At 37.0% G+C, this 25638-nt stretch overlaps 2 protein-coding genes across 4 annotated transcripts; one reads left to right on the forward strand and one right to left on the reverse strand.

Moving 5' to 3' along the window:
- Positions 1-762: 762 nt before the first annotated feature.
- LOC110461439 (protein salvador homolog 1-like) lies at positions 763-18962 on the reverse strand. 3 transcript variants are annotated; one of them, XM_021514885.1, is made up of 9 exons: positions 18382-18962; positions 13789-14301; positions 13304-13507; positions 12865-13060; positions 10941-11107; positions 10401-10462; positions 5055-8346; positions 4454-4722; positions 763-4038 (listed from the first exon to the last, which is right to left on the reverse strand). In XM_021514885.1, the coding sequence occupies exons 1-7, from the start codon at positions 18470-18472 to the stop codon at positions 7738-7740; spliced, it is 1842 nt and encodes a 613-aa protein (XP_021370560.1). In that variant the 5' UTR covers positions 18473-18962; the 3' UTR covers positions 763-4038; positions 4454-4722; positions 5055-7737. The 3 variants fall into 3 exon arrangements, with proteins under 3 accessions (XP_021370560.1, XP_021370561.1, XP_021370562.1); XM_021514886.1 differs by having other exon boundaries at positions 4454-4925; XM_021514887.1 differs by lacking the exon at positions 4454-4722 and having other exon boundaries at positions 5069-8346.
- A 49-nt stretch (positions 18963-19011) lies between these two features.
- LOC110461440 (radial spoke head protein 4 homolog A-like) lies at positions 19012-23829 on the forward strand. The gene is made up of 9 exons (XM_021514888.1): positions 19012-19250; positions 20190-20379; positions 20635-20910; positions 21133-21190; positions 21420-21533; positions 21727-21824; positions 21964-22105; positions 22588-22957; positions 23169-23829. Exons 1-9 carry the CDS (start codon positions 19129-19131, stop codon positions 23395-23397), a joined length of 1599 nt encoding a protein of 532 aa, XP_021370563.1. The 5' UTR covers positions 19012-19128; the 3' UTR covers positions 23398-23829.
- The last annotated feature ends 1809 nt before the right edge of the window (positions 23830-25638 follow it).

The following is a 25638-nucleotide window of genomic DNA, read 5'->3' on the forward strand; positions in this document are numbered from 1 at the left end:
ATGGCATATATGCAACAACAGACAGTCTGTGCGTGGAAGGAATGGCAGATATACAACAACAGACAATCTGTGTGTGGAATGAAGGGCGTATATACAACAACATACAGTCTGTGTGGGGAAGGAATGGCATAAATACAACAACAGGCAGTCTGGGTGTGGAAGGAATGGCATATATACAACAACAGACAGTCTGTGTGTGGAAGGAATGGCTTTTACTGCATGGTATATTATACAATGACAAAATTACATATCAAATGTCGATGTGTGATCATATATATTTACACTTTGTCAACATATTACACTATTTGTTGGTAAACATACATTAAACATTGATTTACAATAAACATGTAAAAGCTTGTACCGAAAGGAACTAACCATCTGTACGTACCAACAGGAACTAACCACCTGTATGTACCAACAGGGACCAACCACCTGTATGTACCAACATGGACCAACCACCTGTGTGTTTTAACAAGGACTAACCACCTGTATGTACAAACAGGGACCATACACCTGTATGTACCAACAGGGACCAACCACCTGTATGTGCCAACATGGACCAACCACCTGTATGTACCAACAGGGACCATACATCTGTATGTACCAACAGGGACCATACACCTGAGTGTTTTAACAAGGACTAATCCCATGTATGTACAAACAGGACCTAACCCCCTGTACGTACAAACAGGGACCATACATCTGTATGTACAAACAGGGACTATACACCTGTGTCTTAGTGTGTTTTAACAAGGAGTATGTACCAACAGGAACTAACCACCTGTATGTACCAACAGGGACCATACATCTGTATGTACAAACAGGGACCATATATCTGTATGTACAAACAGGGACTATACACCTGTGTTTTAACAAGGACTAACCATCTGTATGAACCAATAGGAACTAACCACCTGTATGTACCAACAGGGACCATACATCTGTATGTACCAACAGGGACCAACCACCTGTATGTACCAACATTGTTCATACATCTGTATGTACAAACAGGGACCATACACCTGTGTGTTCTAACAAGGACTAACCATCTGTATGTACCATCAGGAACTAACCACCTGTACGTACAAACAGGGACCATACATCTGTATGTACCAACAGGGACCATACACCTGTGTGTTTTAACAAGGACTAACCATCTGTATGTACCAACAGGGACCAACCACCTGTATGTACCAACAGGGACCATACATCTGTATATACAAACAGGGACCATATATCTGTATGTGCAAACAGGGACCATACACCTGTGTGTTTTAACAAGGACTAAACAACTGTATGTACCAAAAGGAACTTACAAAGTTGTCTCTACTAATTGCACTTGTTTGTTTATGTACTTTATGTAACAACACAAACCCCTTCACATACAGGCCAGACTTTAGACTGCAGAGTATATCAGCTAACAACCAAGTTAATTCATATTCCTTCAAGAGTTATTGAAACTAAATTGACAAAAAAATCATTATATAAATAAAGAGTACAATTCCTAATTAAAATCAGGTGGGATGATCTCTGACTTAATGGCGATTCTACAGATATATCAATACCTGAACATGGTATTTAACTTTAAAAGAGAGCTGTTTACTTAAAGTTTCCCATACCATCTACAGTAACAGACTGGGGCACACCAACAAGAGTACCACAGACATAAACATACACAGAAATGGGAAAACACGTTCAGTCTGACTGTAACACCCTAACACCAGTGTAGGAACCAACAGATGTCGTGGTATTCAAACACTTTAAAGGAGAAAAAATCCAGGAATTCAGACTTGAACCAAAGAAATAGGTGGACAATGTGTATTATCTGTGATTATTCTAAATTAAATAGAAGGTTGTCTACAACTGCATCAATGACAGTACCATCAAATGTTTCTTTTACAAGGCACTAAATATGGTAACATAATCATTCATGATCTTGTCTGTCATAGGAATAAGCTGAAACTGGACTTCCTTACCCTCTGTGACATCAGACGTTTATTTATAGAGTAATGTATGCAGAAGTTAACAATTAACCTCAAGGGCCTTTAATATTTAACAAGGGGAGGGAAATCCGAATGACTGGAGCATTTTTCAAACTCAATTGTCCAACATGAAATATGAGGTAAATATTAAGTAGGAAGAATGCCTCTTCCACTAATCCATGGTGTTTACCTCATGAAGATATGGCTGCTCATCAGTGGGCCATTTATTGAATTGCATGTTTTGAGCAACTTTAAGATATCATACATTTTTATATTTGTTTTCCGTGTTATTGAATACAAAAACTTCAAACACATTACAGGTTTTAAGTTCCTTTTTCTCACTAATCTTAAAATCAAAACTCTATATTGGTAAAACCTTTCAGAGGCCTTTAGCTTCCTAAACCTCAAACTTTTCAGGTTACACTCTGTTTTATATGCACATAAATGTTCCACACAATTTAAATGTGACCAGTAATCCAAATAAGGCCTCTCATATTGTTGAACGCTTGACTTTCTTAACACTTTTTTGTGAAAATGTTGTAGTTTATGATGGCGCTGATGAAACTGTTTATTCATGAGTAATTGATATAATGTAATAGTTCCTGGAAAGTTTTAACAGAAAAAGAATTATCAACTTGATGATCACTTACCGGGTAGTTTTGAGGTAAATACAATCAAATATTCTCATATACGTACTACGATGTTACATCCAAGAATCTGTTTCACACCATGCCGACCTACACACCAAATAGGTGTACCCTATCTTTTGATATGTTTAATTTCTTATAATGGCCGGCACATTCAAAAATACAATTTGTAATTATCATAAATGAAGAAACATATTTTCAAAGCAACTTTAAAATAAAGGGTGGTAGAATTTCTTACAAAATCAAAACCGGTACAAATACGAGGTCATACAGAACTACAAGTCAAACTGAACAGGGGAACACTTTGGGGATATAGATATATAAATATATATGGCATGTCATGTCTGCAATACAGAAATAATGATCAATATATCTATTTAACTTATTGTGGATTTTTCATTACAGATTTTTTATAATTTCCTTAAAATACAAACATGACTGAAAAACTAAATAAAAATATATTTATATAGTTACAATAAAATGAGACAATTAATCTGTCCTCTAAACAAGTAACAGTGAGGCTGTGAAAACATACACTCCAGGAACCTGCAACACCATCATGTAGGGTCTGAATATCATCCCGAGTACAAGGGTCTGCTAACCATAAGGCTGAGAATCCAAAGGTCTGCTAACAGTCTGCTAACCATTAGGCCTAGAGTCCAAATGTCTGTTAATCATTAGGCCTAGAGTCCAAAGATCTGCTAACCATTAGGCCTAGAGTCCAGAGGTCTGCTATTCATTAGATCCAGAGTCTAAAGGTCTGCTAACCAATAGGCCCCGAGTCCAAAGGTCTGATTACAGTCTGCTTAACCTTAGGCCTAGAGTCCAAAGGTCTGCTAACCATTAGGCCCCGAGTCTAAAGGTCTGCTTAGTAACCCAATCATACAAAGCCTAATTTCTACTTTGCCCTGGTTCCAGTTGTAAGTTGAATGACCATTAGTTCCAGGATTAATATCAATAAGCTGAACGACTAGTTGGAGCAATGCGTTAAGATCTGTACACCAAAAAAAAACTGGCTCTAAAATCACCTTCAAACTCTGGTTGAGATTTTAACCAGTCACAAGTATCCATTGACCACTGCTTTAACTGCTGCAGACCATGCAAAATGTCCATCATGTCTACTCACCAAAACTAAATGGTCACTGTGTCTGATTGTAGATCACAATGGAATCATGTGAAAAAATACAGAAAACAACATATGTTTTAAAATCAAGCTAAGTAAAACATAAAATCTATCAAATACACAAAAACTAGAAAAGAGCAGTGGAATCACATTTCTAAGGAGATCAGTGAAAAACATCTGATAATATAAGGCCTCTCATGTAAAGTCAATAAATATAAAAGTCCATGTGTCCATGTGAGACATGAAGTGGCAGTAACCATAACAACCAGTCCCTCCCCCTCCAGACCTGGCAGTGGCTTCTTCCTCTAATAGTATGATAACAAGTTACCATTACAACCAGTCCCTCCCCCTCCAGACCAGGCAGTGGCTTCTTCCTCTCAGAGTATGAGAACAAGTTACCAAAACAACCAACACCTCCCCCTCCAGACCTGGCAGTGGCTTCTTCCTCACAGCATATGAGAACAAGTTACCATTACAACCAGTCCCTCCCCCTCCAGACCAGGCAGAGGCTTCTTCCTCTCATAGTATGATAACAAGGTACCAAAACAACCAACACCTCCCCCTCCAGACCTGGCAGTGGCTTCTTCCTTTCAGAGTATGAGAACAAGCTACCAAAACAACCAGTCCCCCTCCCCCTCCAGACCTAGCAGTGGCTTCTTCCTCTCAGAGTATGAAACAAATTAACACCTCCTCCTCCAGACCTGGCAGTGGCTTCTTCCTCTAATAGTATGATAACAAGTTACCATTACAACCAGTCCCTCCCCCTCCAGACCAGGCAGTGTCTTCTTCCTCTCAGAGTATGATAACAAGTTACCATAACAACCAGTCCCTCCCCCTCCAGACCAGGCAGTGGTTCTTCCTCTCATAGTATGATAACAAGTTACCATTATAACCAGTCCCTCCCCCTCCAGACCAGGCAGTGGCTTCTTCCTCTCAGAGTATGATAACAAGTTACCATAACAACCAGTCCCTCCCCCTCCAGACCAGGCAGTGGCTTCTTCATTCCAGAGTATGAGAACAAGCTACCAAAACAACCAGTCCCCCTCCCCCTCCAGACCTAGCAGTGGCTTCTTCCTCTCAGAGTATGAAAATAAATTGACACCTCCCCCTCCAGACCTGGCAGTGGCTTCTTCCTAACAGCATATGAAAACAAGTTACAATAACAACCAGTCCCTACCCCTCCAAACCAGGCAGTGGCTTCTTCATCTCAGAGTATGAAAACAAGTTACCATTACAACCAACACATCCCCCTACAGACCTGGCAGTGGCTTCTTCCTCTCAGAGTATGAAACAAATTAACACCTCCTCCTCCAGACCTGGCAGTGGCTTCTTCCTCTCATAGTATGATAACAAGTTACCTTAACAACCAGTCCCTCTCCCTCTAGCAACACTCACCATTGGAAACCTGCAGTAGATTGCACTATATTTACTGGTAATTATATAAATGTAGCCCGACTCTGAAGTTCATGATTCACAATACAGGCTTATATAGACTCCCTAATATTTGTGTGTATGACTTAGTGTTACACCTGATGCTATGGTTTTTACTCTTAATCAATAGCCTTGAGAGGGACTTCTCACACACACAGGTGTGAATGAATATTTTTCTCTCGTATACAGTTTTTACAAATCCAGAAAATGTCAATTCATGTATATAGAGAGAAAAATATCACATTTCCTGCCAACCTCCATGCTTGACACGACAATGTGTGGCAGTCTTCTTTGCTTCATTACAATAAAGCCATTTGAAATTCAATGTAAAATGTACTTACACCACTGCTTAACTGCTTCATCCAGGACATTTCTTCCTGCACACACAGGTATTAAAGAAAACAATGAACCTTGTAAAGAGCTAAGCACTTAAAAAGGATCAATTTAATTTGCATATTTTGGTACTCATTCGAGCCAAATGTTATATTTCAACAGCACCTGTTGTAGGACGAGACAACGCATCACACACGGTCAGCACCAGGAGGGACTTCTAACTCAAAACAACAATCTACAAGTACCAGACCATCTGAGGACCTTCAAAAACCGCTATTTTTACTATAAAATACAGTAACAAATTAAATCACATATAAAAGCATGATTCTAAGTGAAATTATATTTCCTACAATTTCTATAAAAAAAAGGAAGTAACAGGCACAGGTGTTTAAATCTTGCATAGTTCAAAAAAGCACGTGGCAGTTAAATCGAAAATAAGTTATTTCTAGTCTAACTGTCAACTTTATCATGTATTTTGTAAGAAGTTAATATCAACACGATCATGCGTTATACATGTCACACATATCCATGACTGAATTACACATTTTACGTCACTTGTATTTCAGATGAAATAACCTGAATACCTTTGTTACATTCCAAATGGTCTGACCAGAGTTGTTAATGAAAAGGGACCAACTTGATAATCTAATGTTGCCTTCTGTCCAGTTTTGACAAAGCCTTTAAGGCCTGTAGTAACATTTCCAGGTTTACCAGGATTCACCAGTCTGTTCACATACACAAGCTGGCCACTGTAAGCGACTGTCAGTTACACCACAACTAGAACTTGTGTAACACTGATCACATGATCATCACATGACAGCGAAGAGTGTGTGCAACACTGATCACGTGATCATCACATGACAGCAAAGAGTGTGTGTAACGTAACACTATCACATGATCATCACATGACAGCGATGGAGAGTGTGTAAAACTGATCACATGATCATAACATGACAGTGATGGAGTGTGTAACACTATCACTTGATCATCACATGAAAGCGAGGGAGTGTAACACTGATCACATGATCATCACATGACAAGGAACATGTTTCCTTATCACATGACTGTAATTGACTGTTTGTCCAACTAAAGTTATGTCAATAAACACTTTTTTGGGGTAACATTTGGTTTTGTTAAAATAATTGTCATGAAATATTTCATAAATATCAAACTTGTTAGAATATGAATATTTAACCTGAAAAGTGATTACTGGTAGGAACGACCAAGCTGAGATTTGCACACCTGCCCGAGTACTACATCCTCACATGTATTGCTGCAGTATTTTTAACTCTTCACCATTAAAGTCAGTGAGGTGTAACCAGCCTTTCTTTGGCTCCATGCTTTGGTAAACAGACAGTCCTTTATACAAGGCAGCGACTGGCTGAAACAGTATGGGGCTGGCTGACCTGGACTCCCCAAAGTCCTTCCGCAGCATGTCAGAGAGGTAATCAAAGCTTTAATTATATTCTTAAAGTACACAATCAAAATTATGTTCAACCAATTTGGTGATTTTATGTTATGCAGAAGACATGATAAATAAACAACATTGCCAAACTTCAGAACATGCATAATTACTGAAGTCAAAACCAGACACCCCTCTCACAAATCTCCTTGTCTTGTCAGTTTTTCATTAAGAATACAATTAAAGTTTTAATCACCCTCTGAATTTTAGGACAGTATTAAAATTTATAATCTTATGACACTATTTTGTATTTTGAATTCAGATTTATCATTTTATGATACTACTCTGCATTTTGGGTGCAAATAAAATATCAGTGAAAATACATGGTTATATTTATGGTAATATTCAACACACAACTCACAGTGGTCAGGTCATAGCTGACACAGTATAACAGAGCACCATATCACATTTTGACTCGTTTCTTGTCCTTTTAGCACAAAAAATGTTACGTTGTATATGAGGGCTTCAACACCAGGATGGATGAAATGAATCATAAAATGGTTGAATGTGGCACTAAAACAAAATCTATTCAACATGCTGATGGTTTTGATTTCATCACAGATTACAGCATATTTTAATCATCTAACCATTAAGCTGTTTATCTCCCAACAACAGTACCTAAATCCCAGTCAAACCAACTACACACTTCCAGCTCTATTCTAGATTAGCAACTATGCAGTCCGTTTGTGACAAAGGTGTGGGTTTACAGTCGGTACTGGATTATTTGTTGGAGCCTCTATACACCACAGACATCCACGGTCATACTTTTGTTTCTATGTTCTGAGTCAGTAATCTGTTCTGTTGCTGAGACTGTTGCTGTGCCTGTTGCTGTGGTATTTTTTGTTGTTGCTGTATATGCTGCTGTTGCTGGAACTGTTGCTGCTGAAGCTGTAACTCTTTTTGCCGTAACTGTTGTTGCTGATGCTGTAAATACTGTTGTTGTAGATGCAGTTCCTGTTGTTGTTGCTGAAGATGAAGCTGTTGTTGGTGATGCTGTAAATGTTGTTGATGTAGTTGTTGGTGATGTTGTTGCTGTGGTAACACATGTTGTTGTCCTGGTGATTCTATTTTGTGCCAGTGTCCTTTATTTTGGTTTCCGCTGTTTTGTGCCATCATTTTTTGTTGTAGTGCCTCCTGTAAGGCAGGTAACTGTCGCTGTAGTAGGTCATGATGTTCGAGATTCTGGGGTAAGGCTAATTGCATCGGTAACTGAGGGGGCTGCTGTTCCTTTTTACGAATATCCATTGCACGATTCAGAGCCATACGATAACTTTCATAACTCATCACAATTTGTTCCAGTTCTTGTTTGTGTAATCTCATAAGCATGGCGTCATAATGCTCCAGTTGACTGACGGTGAACAAGTCCCACTGAAAAACACAATCACATCACCGGTAGGTCTTACAGTACTATAGTGATTATCATCATAGTCAAGGGGAGGAATACCCTAATATCACATCACAGGGAGGTCTTACAGTACTATAGTGATTATCATCATAGTCTGACGGTGAACAAGTCCCACTGAAAAACACAATCACATCACCGGTAGGTCTTACAGTACTATAGTGATTATCATCATAGTCAAGGGGAGGAATACCCTAATATCACATCACAGGGAGGTCTTACAGTACTATAGTGATTATCATCATAGTCAAGGCGAGGAATACCCTCATATCACATCACAGGTAGGTCTAACAGTACTATAGCGATTATCATCATAGTCAAGGGGAGGAATACTCTCATATCACATCACAGGGAGGTCTTACAGTACTATAGTGATTATCATCATAGTCTGACGGTGAACAAGTCCCACTGAAAAACACAATCACATCACCGGTAGGTCTTACAGTACTATAGTGATTATCATCATTGTCAAGGGGAGGAATACCCTCATATCACATCACAGGTTGGTCTAACAGTACTATAGTGATTATCATCATAGTCAAGGGGAGGAATACCCTAATATCACATCACAGGGAGGTCTTACAGTACTATAGTGATTATCATCATAGTCAAGGGGAGGAATACCCTCATATCACATCACAGGTACATTATGTAGGTCTTACAGTACTATAGTGATTATCATCATAGCCAAGGGGAGGAATACCCTCATATCACATCACAGGTAGGTCTTACAGTACTATAGTGATTAGCATCATAGTCAAGGGGAGAAATACCCTCATATCACATCACAGGTACATTATGTAGGTCTTACAGTACTATAGCGATTATCATCATAGTCAAGGGGAGCAATACCCTCATATCACATCACAGGTACATTATGTAGGTCTTACAGTACTATAGCGATTATCATCATAGTCAAGGGTAGGAATACCCTCATATCACATCACAGGTAGGTCTAACATTACTATAGTGATTATCATCATAGTCAAGGGGAGAAATACCCTCATAGCCCATCACAGGTAGGTCTTACAGTACTATAGTGATTAGCATCATAGTCAAGGGGAGAAATGCCCTCATATCACATCACAGGTACATTATGTAGGTCTTACAGTACTATAGTGATTATCATCATAGTCAAGGGGAGAAATACCCTCATAGCCCATCACAGGTAGGTCTTACAGTACTATAGTGATTATCATCATAGTCAAGGGGAGGAATACCCTCATATCACACCACAGGTAGGTCTTACAGTACTATAGTGATTATCATCATTGTCAAGGGGAGGAATACCCTCATATCACATCACAGGGAGGTCTTACAGTACTATAGTGATTATCATCATAGTCAAGGGGAGGAATACCCTCATATCACATTACAGGTAGGTCTTACAGTACTATAGTGATTATCATCATAGTCAAGGGGAGGAATCCCCTCATATCACATCACAGGTAGGTCTTACAGTACTATATTGATTATCATCATAGTCAAGGGGAGAAATACCCTCATATCACACCACAGGTACATTATGTAGGTCTTACAGTACTATAGCGATTATCATCATAGTCAAGGGGAAGAATACCCTCATATCACATCACAGGGAGGTCTTACAGTACTATAGCGATTATCATCATAGTCAAGGGGAGGAATACCCTCATATCACATCACAGGGAGGTCTTACAGTACTATAGCGATTATCATTCATCAAAGTCAAGAGGAGGGCAGGCATACCCTAATGTTATCATCATAGCGAACAGGTGTTTTTGGTGAGTCATACAGTAGTACATGTATGAGTAAATTTACTTTTACATAAGAAATTTTCATGAAACTATACCTTTATGACAAGAAAACAATATCCAATTGATAAAAAGTTCTGAGTTTATATTTCAGTTTTAGAAAGAGAGTTAAAAAGTCATCCCCATGTTCATTTATGAAAATATTTAAATTGGCTTTTTAAATTGATAATAGACTTTGCTATGCATTTTATGTCTTGTTTTAAATATCAAATTCAGGAAATGCCAACCTTTAACTTGTGGTCATGTTCTGGTGCACCTCTGGAGTAGACACTCAGCCACTGGGGGATTTCTTAAAAACAAGTACAAAGCATGTCAGAACATTTCAAACCAGCTAATCTATATGGGTATAATCAAATAAGTCCAGCAATGGTAAGCCAGGCAAAATCAAGGTCTAAACATCCAAAAAGCTCAAGAGAAATTATTGTTTTATAATAACAAAACTTTGTATTCCAGTTGTTGCGGAACTTCTGTCAGACAGTTGGAATGTATTCTGAGAGATGATCCTTACAAACAAATTCAGTTATGCCTGTAAGACAATAAAGTAAATTTTCTAAGGTATAAATGAGTACCTGTATAATAAGGGAAGGATTCTTGTAAGATAACAGGGTATATGTTTTAGGTATAATAAAGTGTACCTGTATAATAAGTGAAGGATGTTTGTAAAATACCTGGGTATATGTTTTAGCTATAATAAAGTGTACCTGAATAATAAGGGAAGGATGTTTGTAAAATAACTGGGTATATGTTTTAGGTATAATAAAGTGTACCTGTATAAAGATAAGGATTTGCAGGTACCAGCACATTTGTCTGACGAGCTGGTCGGTACTCTATCTGCTGGGGTAGACCGGGTCGTTGAGAGAACTGGAAGGCAAGGTTCAACTGAGGCATGGTCGGGGCACATGGATGCTGGTACTGTGCTATTTTCATAAAGTGACTGAAAAAAACATACAGAAATCATGAAGTGGCTGTTAATACAATAAAGACTTTATAAAGCAAATGTAGTAAAGAATAATTTCAGCAGTTTGAAATCTTAATGTATTTTTACATTATTGCCTTTTGTTACGGGAAAGGTCAGATTGTGCTTCCTTTCGTCTTGAGCTCTGATCCTATTTTCAACTAACACATGTGGAACACACTTGTAGGATATTTATGTGTTACAAATACGAAAGCACCCAATGACCTCTGGTTTGGAAACTACATTTTTCTACATTCCTGACAAGGAACTGCATAAAAACAAACCATAGGATGTAAATCAAACATTAGTTAGCAGTATACAGTAGAGGGTTGTGGCCATGGGTGATATTTTTGTTAAATGGCTTACCCCTGTATAATGATATGTAACAAAAATATAAAAATAAAACTGTACTAAATTTGGTATAAGCATGATGAAGTGGGCCATGTGAGCTTCACATTTGTAAAAAAAAAAAAAAAAGTTTTTGGTTCGAGATCAAAATTTTGGCCATAATCCGAAACATGAAAAGCTAGTTTGACAACTTTACTGGGACCGAGATCATTCTGCAACCAAGTAGGTAATCTTTAATTCCAGACAGAACTTAGGAAAACAATTACTAGTTGCGGAGGTCAAATTTTGGGTCAAAAATAGCAATTTTTGGCATTTTTTGCTATTTTTTTTAGTGGTAACCATGGTTTTCACACAAGTGACATACATAGAAAAAAGAGGTTTATACACTTCTCAGTACTTTATATGTATTGTAAATGTAATGCAGTTTACAAATATATATACATGTATACATGTGTTGTGTAGGGTAAATCTGCTGTGTTTACATTTCCTCGACATGTGCCTTGTTTATCAGAGTCGGGCCATTTCTACTGTATACTGCTACCTTACATTTTGTAGCGGGTTCAGTGGAGTTGTTGCTCATCATTTCTATTTTCATTTGAGTTAATGTTTAGTATAGTGTTGCCTGATGTCCTGAAACATAATGTCATTTCAGTGCCTGGTTCCTCTGGCTTTTACATCAGGTCGGTGAAGACAGATGGTGGCCCTGGCCACTTTAAAGTGCCATTTATTCATTATCTACTTCCAATTCCGTCTTTGCGTATTGCAGAGTTATCTCCTCTTGTGAGCAGGTATTGATTGTTACGTCATTTGTTTGTGAGAGTAACGTCATCAATTATTAAGAAAAAAACGTAATTTTCTCACACAAACCAATGACGAAACAATCAATACCTGCTCACAAGAGAAGATAACTCTGCAATACGCAAAGACGGAATACATAGTCTGACTGTTGGCAGCTGACATTGCCTCATTGAAATAAATAATTACTAATTTACGAACTTGCTGTGAAGGTTTTGCAAACCGATTTAATTTAAAGTAAAACTTCAGTGATTTTGCTGGACCGTCCTGATCAGTGTAAATCAAGCTGGCAATACAATTTCTGATTGATATTTGGTAATGCTATGACACATTGTTACTACAACTACTAGGATATTCTAACTAATCAGAAAATCTGCTATGTATATATTCCATATCCATCACCTATATATGATAAGACTCTGTTAGCATATTCCTGAACAACACAAAGATAACAGCAGGCCCTTAATAAAGAACTAGATTGTACCTTGGTACAGTACTCTTGTAAACAAAACAACTTTTTAAAATATTTTCATAACTTTACTTATGAAACATGTTGTCTTTTACAACCATAATTTCTAGTGAGCAAGGCCTACTTGACATAGTAGACTCCGAACTCCTTGGATTCGATCCTCTCCCAGCCCATCGGCAGACTTTCCTTCTCAAACGGGTGGCTCCAGTGGGTAGTCTGGGTGTTGTGATCAATGTAATACTTCCTTCCCCTCACCGTCCAGTCTATAGACCAGCCAGTTGGTAAGGCCATCTCGTCTTGACCAGCGAACCCACTTGAGGCTGTGAACATTTTAATTGGTTTAAGCTCAACATTTTTAAAGACAGAATCTTGCTTTTGTCGTTAAATTTAACAGGCTATCAACCTTGTGTAAGCTTACCAATCAGAATATGAAAAGAAAGTACAATGCTTTAACCTCCTGACAGGTAATATACCCTGATTTGTTGTAGTGTTAAGCAAACCTCTACCATCTCCTAAACATTACATTGCATATCCAGCTTCTAACTGGTACCTGATCGACTTACCAGAGGATGGGACGGTGGTCTGGATCTCCTTCTGTGCGGAGGCGTGCAGGCTTTGCTTTACAATCTGTCCTCCAGGATTCTGCTGGGCGTAGTGTTTACGTATCTCCTGGTGGTACTGTTGGATCTGGTAGTTCTCATCATACTGATTATGATGGTCATTGCCATAGTTACTGTGATAATGCCCAGACATGTCGTCGTTATTGTCTGAAAGATTTGTAACATGACTTTTATAATTATGATCATATTTCCTTTTGTACATTTGATTGTTCATTACCATATTTTTGGTCTTCATTCAGGTCACTAAAAGTTGATTCTTCAATAAAATACTATCAAAAAGCTTTAAGCTTATTTGAAAAATTGAACCTTGATATTTCATGAAACATGAAAATCTCACCAAGGTTGCTCTAAAACCTGTTAAGACCAAAGTAACATTCTGAGTTAAAGGTTTTTAAATCTTTACAACTTGTATAGTCCAAGCTACATACCTTCTCTGATGGCCCCCAGTCTGCTGGGCTGGGGTTGGGGTTGTTTGACCTCCTGGACCAAGTGCTGGACGGCTGAACCTCCACTCTGATAGCCAGATGACCCAGTGGTCGCACGACTAGATGTTGATCCCTGAGTACTTAGGGAGCTGTTGGACCCTGCATTAGCAGACTGGTAGGGAACACCTCCCGGTTGAGACAGATTAACATTAGGAGTATGGAAGTGTTCCCCACCCTGACTAGACATATGAATGTTCTGTAGTCCGTGAGTGATCGGAGACACTGGTGTCTGTATGGGTTTACTTAGAGACTGTTTCTGTGGCTGTGATTTGTTGATGTGAGTCTGTACCTGACGTTCATAGGAGCTGCTTGTACTGGTGAAGGTCATCTGTGAGGTGGGAAGGACAGAGCGTGACACGGGTGGGCGGATGATGGGTTGCTGAGGAACGTAAAATGCTGGTGTCTTTGAACTCCTTCTCTGGAAGTTTGGCGTTTGTCTTACAGGAGTATGGTAATCTGTAACAACGAAAAAGATTTATTATACAACTACCATGTTTTGTAGCTATAATGGCCATATCATATTTTATATTTAATGTGATGTCAGAACTCAGACAAAATACCATGGACTTACTAGCGACATTGCATTAAAATAAAAACACATTTTGTCACCGTCATGTTGTCAGTATGGTGATGCTAAAGGCCTGGTGATGGTCAACCACAACATGTTTTATGTGAATATTTATATACATTCTGACTTGAATTTACTTCCATTTCATATAAAACAAGTCTAAAATGAGATATGAAATGGAATCTCAAAAGATTCTATATTTATGATGTAAATATCACAAATTCAAAATCACTCTATATACTCCATTACATATGTCATATATGTACTACAGTCACACCATTAATGAATATAGATATAAAAATATTCACGTTAGATATTTTGAAAGAAGTTGTACAAATCTTAATGGCAATGGTATACATTTGTATGACAATTGTCTTTATATGATACTCTGATGGTTAAGGATATTACAAACTAATCGAGTAGACTGTGAACATTTATAATCACAAATACTTGCAACTTATCATGATCAACATGTTCTGAATTCTTTTTTCTACGAAAAATTTAGCATAAAAATTTGAACTCAAGCAATAAATGTATTCATCACTATAGCTATTTACATAACAAAATTTACCTTGAAACATGGTGTTGGTAAGCTCATCAAAGTCAAAATTTTTGTCACTAAAATGGAAATTTATCTTTTTTCTTGAACATGGAATCAAAAAATCTTTTTATTAAAAAGTGTCAAATCCTTGGTAAAATCCATTATATTACAGGGTAGTGAGGTATGAAATTTTGACATGTTGCTGTACATCGCAACTTGTTTAAGCCTTATTAACAATCAAATTAGTCTACACCCTCCATGTGGAATTTTAAGTGTCGGTATAACGCCGCTGCCACTGATGAACGTAGAGTAGATAATGCATGTACAATGCTATAAATAAATCCAGACCAGGACACATATTGTCATGACAATTGTATACACAACATACTTAATGAAATAAAAATAACAATGCATATATTGATGATGAAAGCTCAGTCAAACAGTTGTGGTGTAACAGAGTCATGTCTACAGGAAGTCACATGCAGACAGTAAGACTACCAGTCACCAATGCACCTTTTTCAGTATATATATATATAATACGATACAGGTTTCATTGTTCTTGAATGATGGTATATGAACTTTCAGTCATATTATATGTAAAATAGGCTTTCACTTGGTACAACAAGCCGTAATAAATATACTAAACACTATATCACTGCATATAGTCTAAAATATAACGGGGATTTTTGGGTATATTTTTGACAAACAAAACATTTTCTCCAATAAACTATAATTATTTTATACAACATGTTATATAAACTGCTAACATTCATGCAGTACATGTTATATTTGCATGTACCGCATTGATTTACATATATATTTTTTTCTTTTCTCTCAGAGGGCAAGCCACATGTCAAAATATAACCCTGCATGATGAACATGTCACAATGACATTGCATTTCACATTTGAATGACACATCACCAAAATATCATACAACAGTTATGGGCCTATACATGTCATAATTAGACAAAGCTTGTTGGTCTTCCACTGAAACCCTACTGCTTTAATACAGATATGGGCATCCACTGAAACCCTACTGCTTAAATACAGATATAGGCTTCCACTGAAACCCTACTGCTTAAATACAGATATAGGCTTCCACTGAAACCCTACTGCTTTAATACAGATATAGGCTTCCACTGAAACCCTACTGCTTTAATACAGATACGGGCTTCCACAGAAACCCTACTGCTTAAATACAGATAAATAGGCTTCCACTGAAACCCTACTGCTTTAATACAGATATGGGCTTCCACAGAAACCCTACTGCATTAATACAGATATGGGCTTCCACTGAAACCCTACTGCTTTAATACAGATATGGGCTTCCACAGAAACCCTACTGCTTTAATACAGATATAGGCTTCCACTGAAACCCTACTGCTTAAAATACCGATATAGGCTTCCACTGAAACCCTACTGCTTTAATACAGATATGGGCTTCCACTGAAACCCTACTGCTTTAATACAGATATGGGCTTAATCCACTGAAACCCTACTGCTTTAATACAGATATGGGCTTAATCCACTGAAACACTACTGCTTTAATACAGATATGGGCTTAATCCACTGAAACACTACTGCTTTAATACAGATATGGGCTTCCACTGAAACCCTACTGCTTAAATACAGATATGGGCTTAATCCACTGAAACCCTACTGCTTTAATACAGATATGGGCTTCCACTGAAACCCTACTGCTTTTATACAGATATAGGCTTCCACTGAAACCCTACTGCTTAAATACAGATATGGGCTTAATCCACTGAAATCCTACTGCTAAATTTTTACATGAATGGTATATGAAAAGTATGGCATGATGTTTTCGTTGTTAATTTGTCTTCTCTGATAAAGGTAAACAACTTGTTTAATAATTCACTTTCTATTAATATTATATTGCCAAAATTATGTTGTGCTTTCTATAAGTAAAGAAAAGTTTTTTAATTTATACTATTTTCGACTGCTAATGCATGTTATGTGTTTACCAGTATGTACCTCTAAATGTGCACTAAATTATATCAATTTGCATACTTAAAATAGCAAACATCAAACAATGTCTGTATCCATAACTAATGTAACCGTCAAGGAAAATACTGCCTTGCTGCAGGCATGCTTGCTTTTCTAGTGATGCAGCTGCAGTATAACCCTGGGATGAGCTCATCACTGGTTCAGAAACGTCGAGTGAGGTCAGTGGCTTGATGGATGACCGCACATTACACTAATAATCATACTGAATAATATTTTATATAGTAACGTTAACATGACACTCAAAATACATTATCAAACAGCAGGAAGAAGGATGGCAATATCAATGTTTCTGTACTCCTGTCGTTTTTAATACCAAGATTTTCAGTACTTGTACAATATGTTTCCCTAAAAGTTATTGATCTATATGTATATACAAATACAGATTTTTGGCCCTTTGACAGTTTTAACCTGGCAATTTGTTAATGTTTTGTACTCTGATGCATGTCTATGATCTTATTTATAAGATCTTTCAGCATTTTTCGTTTTTACAAAAATGTACGGAAACATATTCTTCTGTTAACCCTTTCATCCCTATGTAACTTTAGTAGACTTTACCATGCATTGATATGGAGGGGTCCATTTGGTCTACAGTGGTGAAAGGTACTTAAGCTGACACTAATGGTAGCCCCAGTTTCCTCTGGCCCTAGCACCAGACTTAGACATTTTGATAGATAGATGTCTGGTGTGGGGCCAGTCTAGAGCGCACTGCTATATGAAAAGGTGGAATTCTCCAACACCGTTGGGAATCGATACTATGACACAACACATACCTCACATATATCAATTAAAGGTTTATTTATTGATCCAAATCAGCTCTTTTTATTACCAACAGCTGCTAAATTCCGTCAGAAGAGTCCTCGATTTTCAATCGTTCAAAATTTCCCACCTGAGTGAACGACATTTTTGTAGATCATGGGGTGACTTATCAACAAACCGTACTGATCCGAACTGAAAACGAAATATATTATTCTTGTTCAGAAGATTTCTGGACCGTGTCTTATTGTTGATTAGTCACTCCAAGATACCAAATGGTGACGGAGAATTCCTCGTTTTCATAGAGCAGTGCGCTCTGGCCATGGCCCTACACCAGACATATATATGTCAAAATGTCTAAGTCTGGTGTTAGGGCCAGAGGAAACTCTGGCTAATACTAATGGGTACCAAAATGTCTAGTATTACTGTAATCAACAAGTTTATCTATTTATTGTCAAAGATTTAAAGTAGTTGGCTTGTGTGTATTTGTTTACTTATTTATAAAAGCTATGTTAAGTACTATAGAATAATCAATAGTAAGTATGCATTAACAGATATTTTGGGTAGACCAGAGACATATAAAGCCAGTGTATACTCTCTGGGTAGACCCACTGTCTATAAAAAGTAACATTGTCATATACTCACTTCTCAACATAGGTGGAGTGTCTCTTTTGACATATTTCCCAGCAATTCCATCATTTATACCTGATGCAGAATCTTTCTTTTTCGGCAACATTTTGATGGAATTAGTTTAATATGAGCTTTGTAGTTGAAAGACTTCCATCAGCACAGACAATAATTGTCTTCCTGCACTTCGACTACTTGTTGATCTAAAGACCAACTGTTGATCATCGATAATTAAAACTCGCCTCAAATATATAGCAACAAATGTAATATATTCTTTGTTGAATAGGTCAATAGATGGTTGTGTATGCTTAATAATTTATTGATGGGGACATCCTGTTCTTCAGAAAAATCCATGCATTCTGCACATTCTCTGGCAGGTCAAAGAAATTCCAGCATAACGACACCGCCCTGTTCTGAAAATATGATATTAACATTATAAACTCGAACTTTGTGTAATTGTATATAGTGCTATTAATAGCTCTGCTATTTCCAAACGTTTCCATCCTTTAGAATTCATTCCGTGGCACAGATAATGACAAATACAATCAAATTAAGTCTCTTTCCGGAAATGTCTCAAGGTGCTCGCTTTGTGAACTACGTCACTGATTCTTCACCGGAAGTGATGTCATGACGTCTGTATGCGTGTTTTCCTTAGCAACATCACACAGAGCATTGCAGTGTGTAGTTTAGCAACAACAAGCAGACACCTAGACTAAGCACAGCTCTGTTTAGAAGACTGGGAGGGGATCGTTTCCTCATTTTGAAATGAGTAGCGATACACCACAGACACCAGTCAACATGGATGTTAATATTAACCCGAAAGATCAACAATATATCAATGCAAAATCATATCTTCTCACAGCCAGCACAGACACAGGAATCAATTTGTAAGTTGATCACACATGCATGTTTGTCTGTTTCAGTCAAGTCTAATACAAACTCATTGTTGCTAAGATTGTTTATGTTCACATTTGCAAAAAAAAGATTTAAAAAAAGTTGATTTTGATTTCCTTTATCTATGTTTTAATTTAGATATACATTTGTAGGTTAGGTTATAATAATAAATGTCATGTATGTGACCGTTGACAAGCAACTTGTATCTTCTTATATTTGACATGGAAGTTGTTTTGAATATAAGTTAACTTGCTAATCATTTGCAAACCATATAGTCAAATTGTGGAAAGCGCTGTTTGTTGCCAATGACATAAAGTATTAGAGTTGTAAATCTATATATATATCATACAGTAGTACTAGTAACCATTTTCACCTCTTTTCTTATATTTCTTATAATCTGTGTATTCTTTTAGTTTTATACTTTCATCTATGATTTTTATTGCGATCTTTCTTACGTTATGTGGTTTACTAATTGCTATAACTTGTAAGTTGTATGTTCAATATGCCCCTAATTTGGAAATAAATAACATTGACACTACATAAACCATTTATTTCACACTTGGAAGATAAAGCTGTTGTACCACAGAACTGGTCACAACATTTCCCCTACCGGTCATTATATACCATAATATAGCAACGTACTTAATACCTTTATGTATATGTAGAAACCTGTGGGAAATATAAATGTTGACCAGTTTACTGTTCTTGACAGCATTGTAAGATTCAGGTAGCTTTGGACATCCTTCTGCATAACTGTGGTGTTATGTTGACTGAACTGATTTTGCATGTTACTGTACTGAAGTATCCATTGGGGACTGTGAAAAGATGGACAGAAATATTGTAAAATAACACACAGCAAACATTGATGTGTTTACGTCGCATTGGGATATTATTATGTTTTTGAAAATTAATCATCTGTATCTTTCTTTCAGGTTTGACCACTTAAGTTGTGTTCTGACCAAAATTTTAGATGAACGTCCCGGAAATGTAGCTGATGTATTTGAAGATGTCAGTAAAGACACAAAGAAAGCCAAATTCACATCAAAAGTGGACACTGTTCAAGACAAAATAGACCAGTCAACAGAAGTAGCTTTAGCTCATGTACAGAGGAAATTGTTTGCTGTAAGTTTTGCTCTTGTTTGATAAACTTTTATGAAGACAAATATTTTCAGTTTATGTAAAAGATGAATTTCAATCATTGTTTTAGTATTTTCTGGATTTTAGTTGTACATGGTTAATGTTTTTTGGAAGTTGATGTTTTCATTTTGGGAATTTTAAACATTGAAAGACTGACGATACATTGAAAGGAACAGAAGAATAAAGGTCCAATTATTTGATTCTGTAAACATTAAACTATGTGTATAATACTTACTTCAGAAAGGAGATGGAGAAGACCAGGAGCCAGAGCAGGACGAAGAAGTGGAAACTCCACTGCCCAATCTTATGGAGTTGTGCTTTTTCTTCGAACAAGCAGGAATTGGTTTGAATCGAGAGGAAGTGATCAGAATATGGCTTGCTCTTAAAAATCTTGTAGACAGTCACACATTAGCCCATGTAAGATTCTGGGGCAAAATCTTTGGTAGAGAGCAGAACTATTATGTTGCTGAAGTGGAATACAGAGAGGGTGATGAGGAGGAGGAAGAAGAGGAAGAGGTAAAGCTAATTCAGATATTTGGAATAACAAACAGAAAAATAGGAATATTGATATAACTTTTTTTAATTATTATTAAATGAGAAAAGGAATCTTTATTTTTTCTATTTTTTCAGATATGCTTGCATATCAAATACAAACTACACAAACATGATATTTTCTAATTTCATATTCACTTCTATGCTGAGGTGGAAATGAAACTTATTATTGGGTCTGTTTTGCAGCCTGAAGAACAAAATGAAGAAGAGACAGCAGAAAAAGATGATGAGGAGGGAGAGGAAGGTAACTATTGTAAAGTTTAGTGAGTTACAGCTCCTGGATAGGAGTATTTCCCTGATGGACTGTTTCAGAATATTTAAAATCTCACAGTTCATCCTGTGGCAAAAGTTCAAATGTAACAGAAAATGAGAATTAACTTGTGTGTGAAGTTGATGATGGAAAAATACTAGGCAACTCAGTAAGTTTGTTAGGTTATTGATTGTAACTATATTTATCAACTTTTATATTACAGAGGAACAAGAGGAGGATGACACACCAAAGCCAGACTTCAAACCTCCACAAGATATCCCTAAGGAAGATAACAGAACAGGCACTAACAAAAAGACCTACTTTGTTTGCAATGATCGTAAGTTGTGTTGGAATTTTGAGATTAAAAATAAAAAATTCAATGAACTTTACATTAATTTTGTCTTCATTTAATTGTTCTGATGCTGCATATTTTGTTTGAAATTTAATGAATTTGTATCAAAAAGAAACCATCTAAAACATTGTTTTATTGTATTGAATATATTTGTACAAGTGATTTATTTATACTATAGCTGGAAAACCATGGGTCAAGCTTCCCCCAGTCACCCCAGCGCAGATTGCTTCTGGCAGGAATATCAAGAAATTCTTCACTGGTCGCCTCGATGCCCCTGTAAGTTTTAATATAAATGAACTATAAAATGAATATGTTAGAAATCCTTGTTAATGAATTTTAATTGTTTTATTTTATCTTTTCAAACTTCAAAATTTAAGTGTGTTTTTCACATAAAGATATCATTTGTTTTCCATAGGTTGTCAGTTATCCCCCCTTCCCTGGTAATGAGTCTAACTACCTGAGGGGCCAGATTGCACGAATCAGCTCTGGAACCCATGTTTCACCGCTTGGCTTTTACCAGTTTGATGAGGAGGAGGAGGAGGAAGAGGAGGGAGAAGGTGTGTATACTTACATGACACATAATGAAAGTTGTGTATAATCTTTGTATTTAACAAGAACTTTCAAGCAACTTTCACAGTGTAATACTTTTTGCATTCTAACCCCATAGCCTGTTAGGACAGACAAGATTTAAGCTATCCCTTCCCCATTGTCTTATAAACTGGTAAAAATTACAAGTACTCCCGGATTCCCTGTTGTCTAATACACTGGACAAGCATATTATAACTGATTGCTTTGCCTAGGCAAAATAAAATACTGAATAAGTCCAATGAAAACAAATATGATACAGCAATAAGAGAGAAATGTTCATATTCAGTAATAAATTACTTAAAATAAAATAATGAAACCATTCAAACATTCATAGATAGATAGATATTCCAGGAAAATCTTTGAAAGTGATGTCAAGTAGGAAGAGAATAACTGATATCTAAGTGTAGAAAGAAAAAAATGTTTTCATGAATTATGTGTATTTTCTGTACAGCTCGGGATCACTTTGTGACCAACCTTGACTTTGAGGGTCTTCCCCTGCGTGACCTGACTGACTCGTCACTACAACACTGGGTACATCACGTGCAGTACATCCTGCCACAGGGTCGCTGTCAGTGGCACAACCCTGTCCAGAAGAATGAGGAAGACTTTGAAGATGAGGAGGAGGAAGAAGAAAGGGAGGAGCCTGATGAGCCAGAGCCAGAACGAGGACAACCATTGCTAACTCCTCTGTCTGAGGATGCAGAGATTGGAAACCTGCCACCATGGACGGCTAAGCTATCATCCAACCTCATCCCCCAGTATGCTCTGGCTGTTCTCCACTCCAACCTCTGGCCCGGAGCTCATGCCTTTGCCACAGGAAAGTAAGTATCATTTGTAGCTTTGCAAACAACATTTGAAGGTCACATGTCAAGCAATTCTGTCATCCTCAGAGCTGTGTATTTTGTTGAATGTGTCATTGAAGAAAATTTTGATCTGAAATTTGATATTAACACTAGTTTTTTAACGATTATTTTAGGATAAAACTCTCAGGATATTTCAGTTGGTCATGTTATACTAATTCTGTCATTACAGGAAGTTTGAGAATGTGTACCTTGGATTTGGCCACAAGTACAACCAGGACAACTACAGTCCACAGCCGACACCTGGTATCCAGGACGAGTTCCCCAGTGGCCCCGAAATCACAGAGGCTGAGGACCCAACAATCGAGGAAGAGAATGCTCTTAAACATGCACAACAAGAAGCTGCTGAGGCTGCTGAGGAGATGGAGGATGCCGAGGAAGAGGAAGATGAGGATGATTAGATGTCTTTGAGTGAATAGACATTTCATCAAATTATCATTGGACACATCAACATAACAAAAAATTGAATACTTGTTTCATTCCTTTTATAAGCTGTGATAACCAATCTATATTTTGAATACAGAGAATTTTGTTACCAACACATCTGTGGATATTTAGGTTTGGAAAAAAAGTGAAAGATTTGAAAAAGCTGCTGGTCCAACATTGAAGGCCTTACCTATGGAGGGTTAACTGTGCTGTAAATATAACTATCCATGGAGACTCTTTTGTCATGTATAGGTTGTGTATACTATTTATATCAGTTGCAATTTTTGCCATGTTCTCTCAAGGATGTGTGGTGGGTGTTAACGCCCACAGGCAATACTTCCTTTAAGTGCATGCTAATTTACATAATACTGTACAGAAGAATAAATATTATGATAGATTTAATTATTTGTCCTTGATCTCTGTTGTTTTTCTCAGTGTAGGTCACATAAATATAGGATCTTAAATGAGTTTTCATTTCATATGAGATTTTATGAAATGAGCCTTAGGAGTTTTTATATTTGCTAGCCTTGGCGAGCAAAAATTAAAACTTCGAGACGAGTTTCATAAAAGCTCAAATGAAATGAAAACAATTTAAGATACTTTTTATCACATAACTCAGAAAATTTACATTTTGACAGGTTTTAAAGCCAAAATGTAGAGGGCTTAATCAAACGGAGACAGCCATTTTGTTGCGCCATTCACAATTTATGACGTCAAGTCATTGTCCATATTATGACGTCACAATCAATTTCTGCCTGGCACAGCCAATGAAAAAGCCTCCAGGTTATATTACACTAGTGACTTATGTAAAAATATTACATGGGCGAATTCACCGGATAACTGCAGGCCGATTGTGTGATAAACATCAATTTGCCACATGCTGAGAAAAAAGTCAATATGACATTAAAACAATTCAGAGTATTTTTTTTATATACTAAGAGGTTTTGTGGCATGTTGATCACGTTAGACATTCATGATTCAGAGATTGGTTGGAGTTTTATTAACAGGTAGAACACTATGCCAATCAAACGGAAGAAAACAAGTGAACCAGTATATGGCATTGTTTTATTGTTTTATTTCTTTTCCAAACATTCCTGCCTGAAAAAGAGGGGCACTTGAGAAAGCATCCTAATCAGCATTGTTCAGAAACTTATGTACTGGTAGCACTGTGTACAGTAGCGTACAGTGGCCATGGGTGATATTTTTGTACAATGAATAACCCCTGTAATATTACATGTAGCAAAATAAATAAAAAAAAATAAAAAAATGGATTTGGTTTGCGAGTACAGTTCTTGCTATTATTACAAATCTGTGTCTTCACAACAAAAGCTAGCTTTTGAATAGTCTGTTTTTGTACTCAACACATGTGTAAATATTGTGAAAATTCCAACAGATAAAGCTATGCTAAAATGCGAGTACCGGTATCTGTTACTGAATGGTAGACATTTAGACTATGGGTGAGGGCCTAGTAACTTGTAAGAACTTGTGCCCAATCACTTCCACTATTCAGTGTCAATAAAATATGTTTGAATCAAATAGGTATTTAATTTAAGACAGGCGTTAAGAAAAATATCTTACTGCTGGGCGGTAACCATGATTTTCACATGTCAAAAATCTGGGGAAAACACTTCTTGAAAAAAAATCCATTTATACAAAACTAATATTTATACCATAGTTTATAAACATATATATATATAGGTGTGTTGTGCAGGATGATTCGTCTATCCATGTGTATCTCATAAATGCCCTTTATTTTTAGGATCAGGCCATTTCTAATATACACTGTTACCACTTTTACTCAACACACATTTTCCTTCCAGTCAAATACGCCATCAAAAGATTTTCCAGCATCAGGGTTAATATACAATCAAATTTTATACATGAAACTGGCGTCAATCACTGGCTCTGTTGGTAGAGTGTCTGTCTAGTGTTCGAAGGGTTTCAAGTTCAAATCCCAGTCTGGCCATCCATTTTTTCCTCTCCTGTGACATACACATTCTGCAAAAGCGGACAATCAAATCAAATTTTTGTCATGTTCATGTTGGTCGCTCCCGGTCAAAACACATCCTCAAATTTATCCCACAATTCTTTTCTAAATATTTGTCAGTAGTTTGATGTCACCAAGGCGATGGCAACATCAGTGATTGTGACGTCACCAAGGCGAAGGCAACATCAGTGATTGTGACGTCACTAAGGCGATGGCAACATCAGTGATT

Source organism: Mizuhopecten yessoensis, unplaced genomic scaffold (assembly GCF_002113885.1).
Source record: "Mizuhopecten yessoensis strain PY_sf001 unplaced genomic scaffold, ASM211388v2 scaffold10621, whole genome shotgun sequence".
Classification (NCBI taxonomy): Eukaryota; Metazoa; Mollusca; class Bivalvia; order Pectinida; family Pectinidae; genus Mizuhopecten; species Mizuhopecten yessoensis.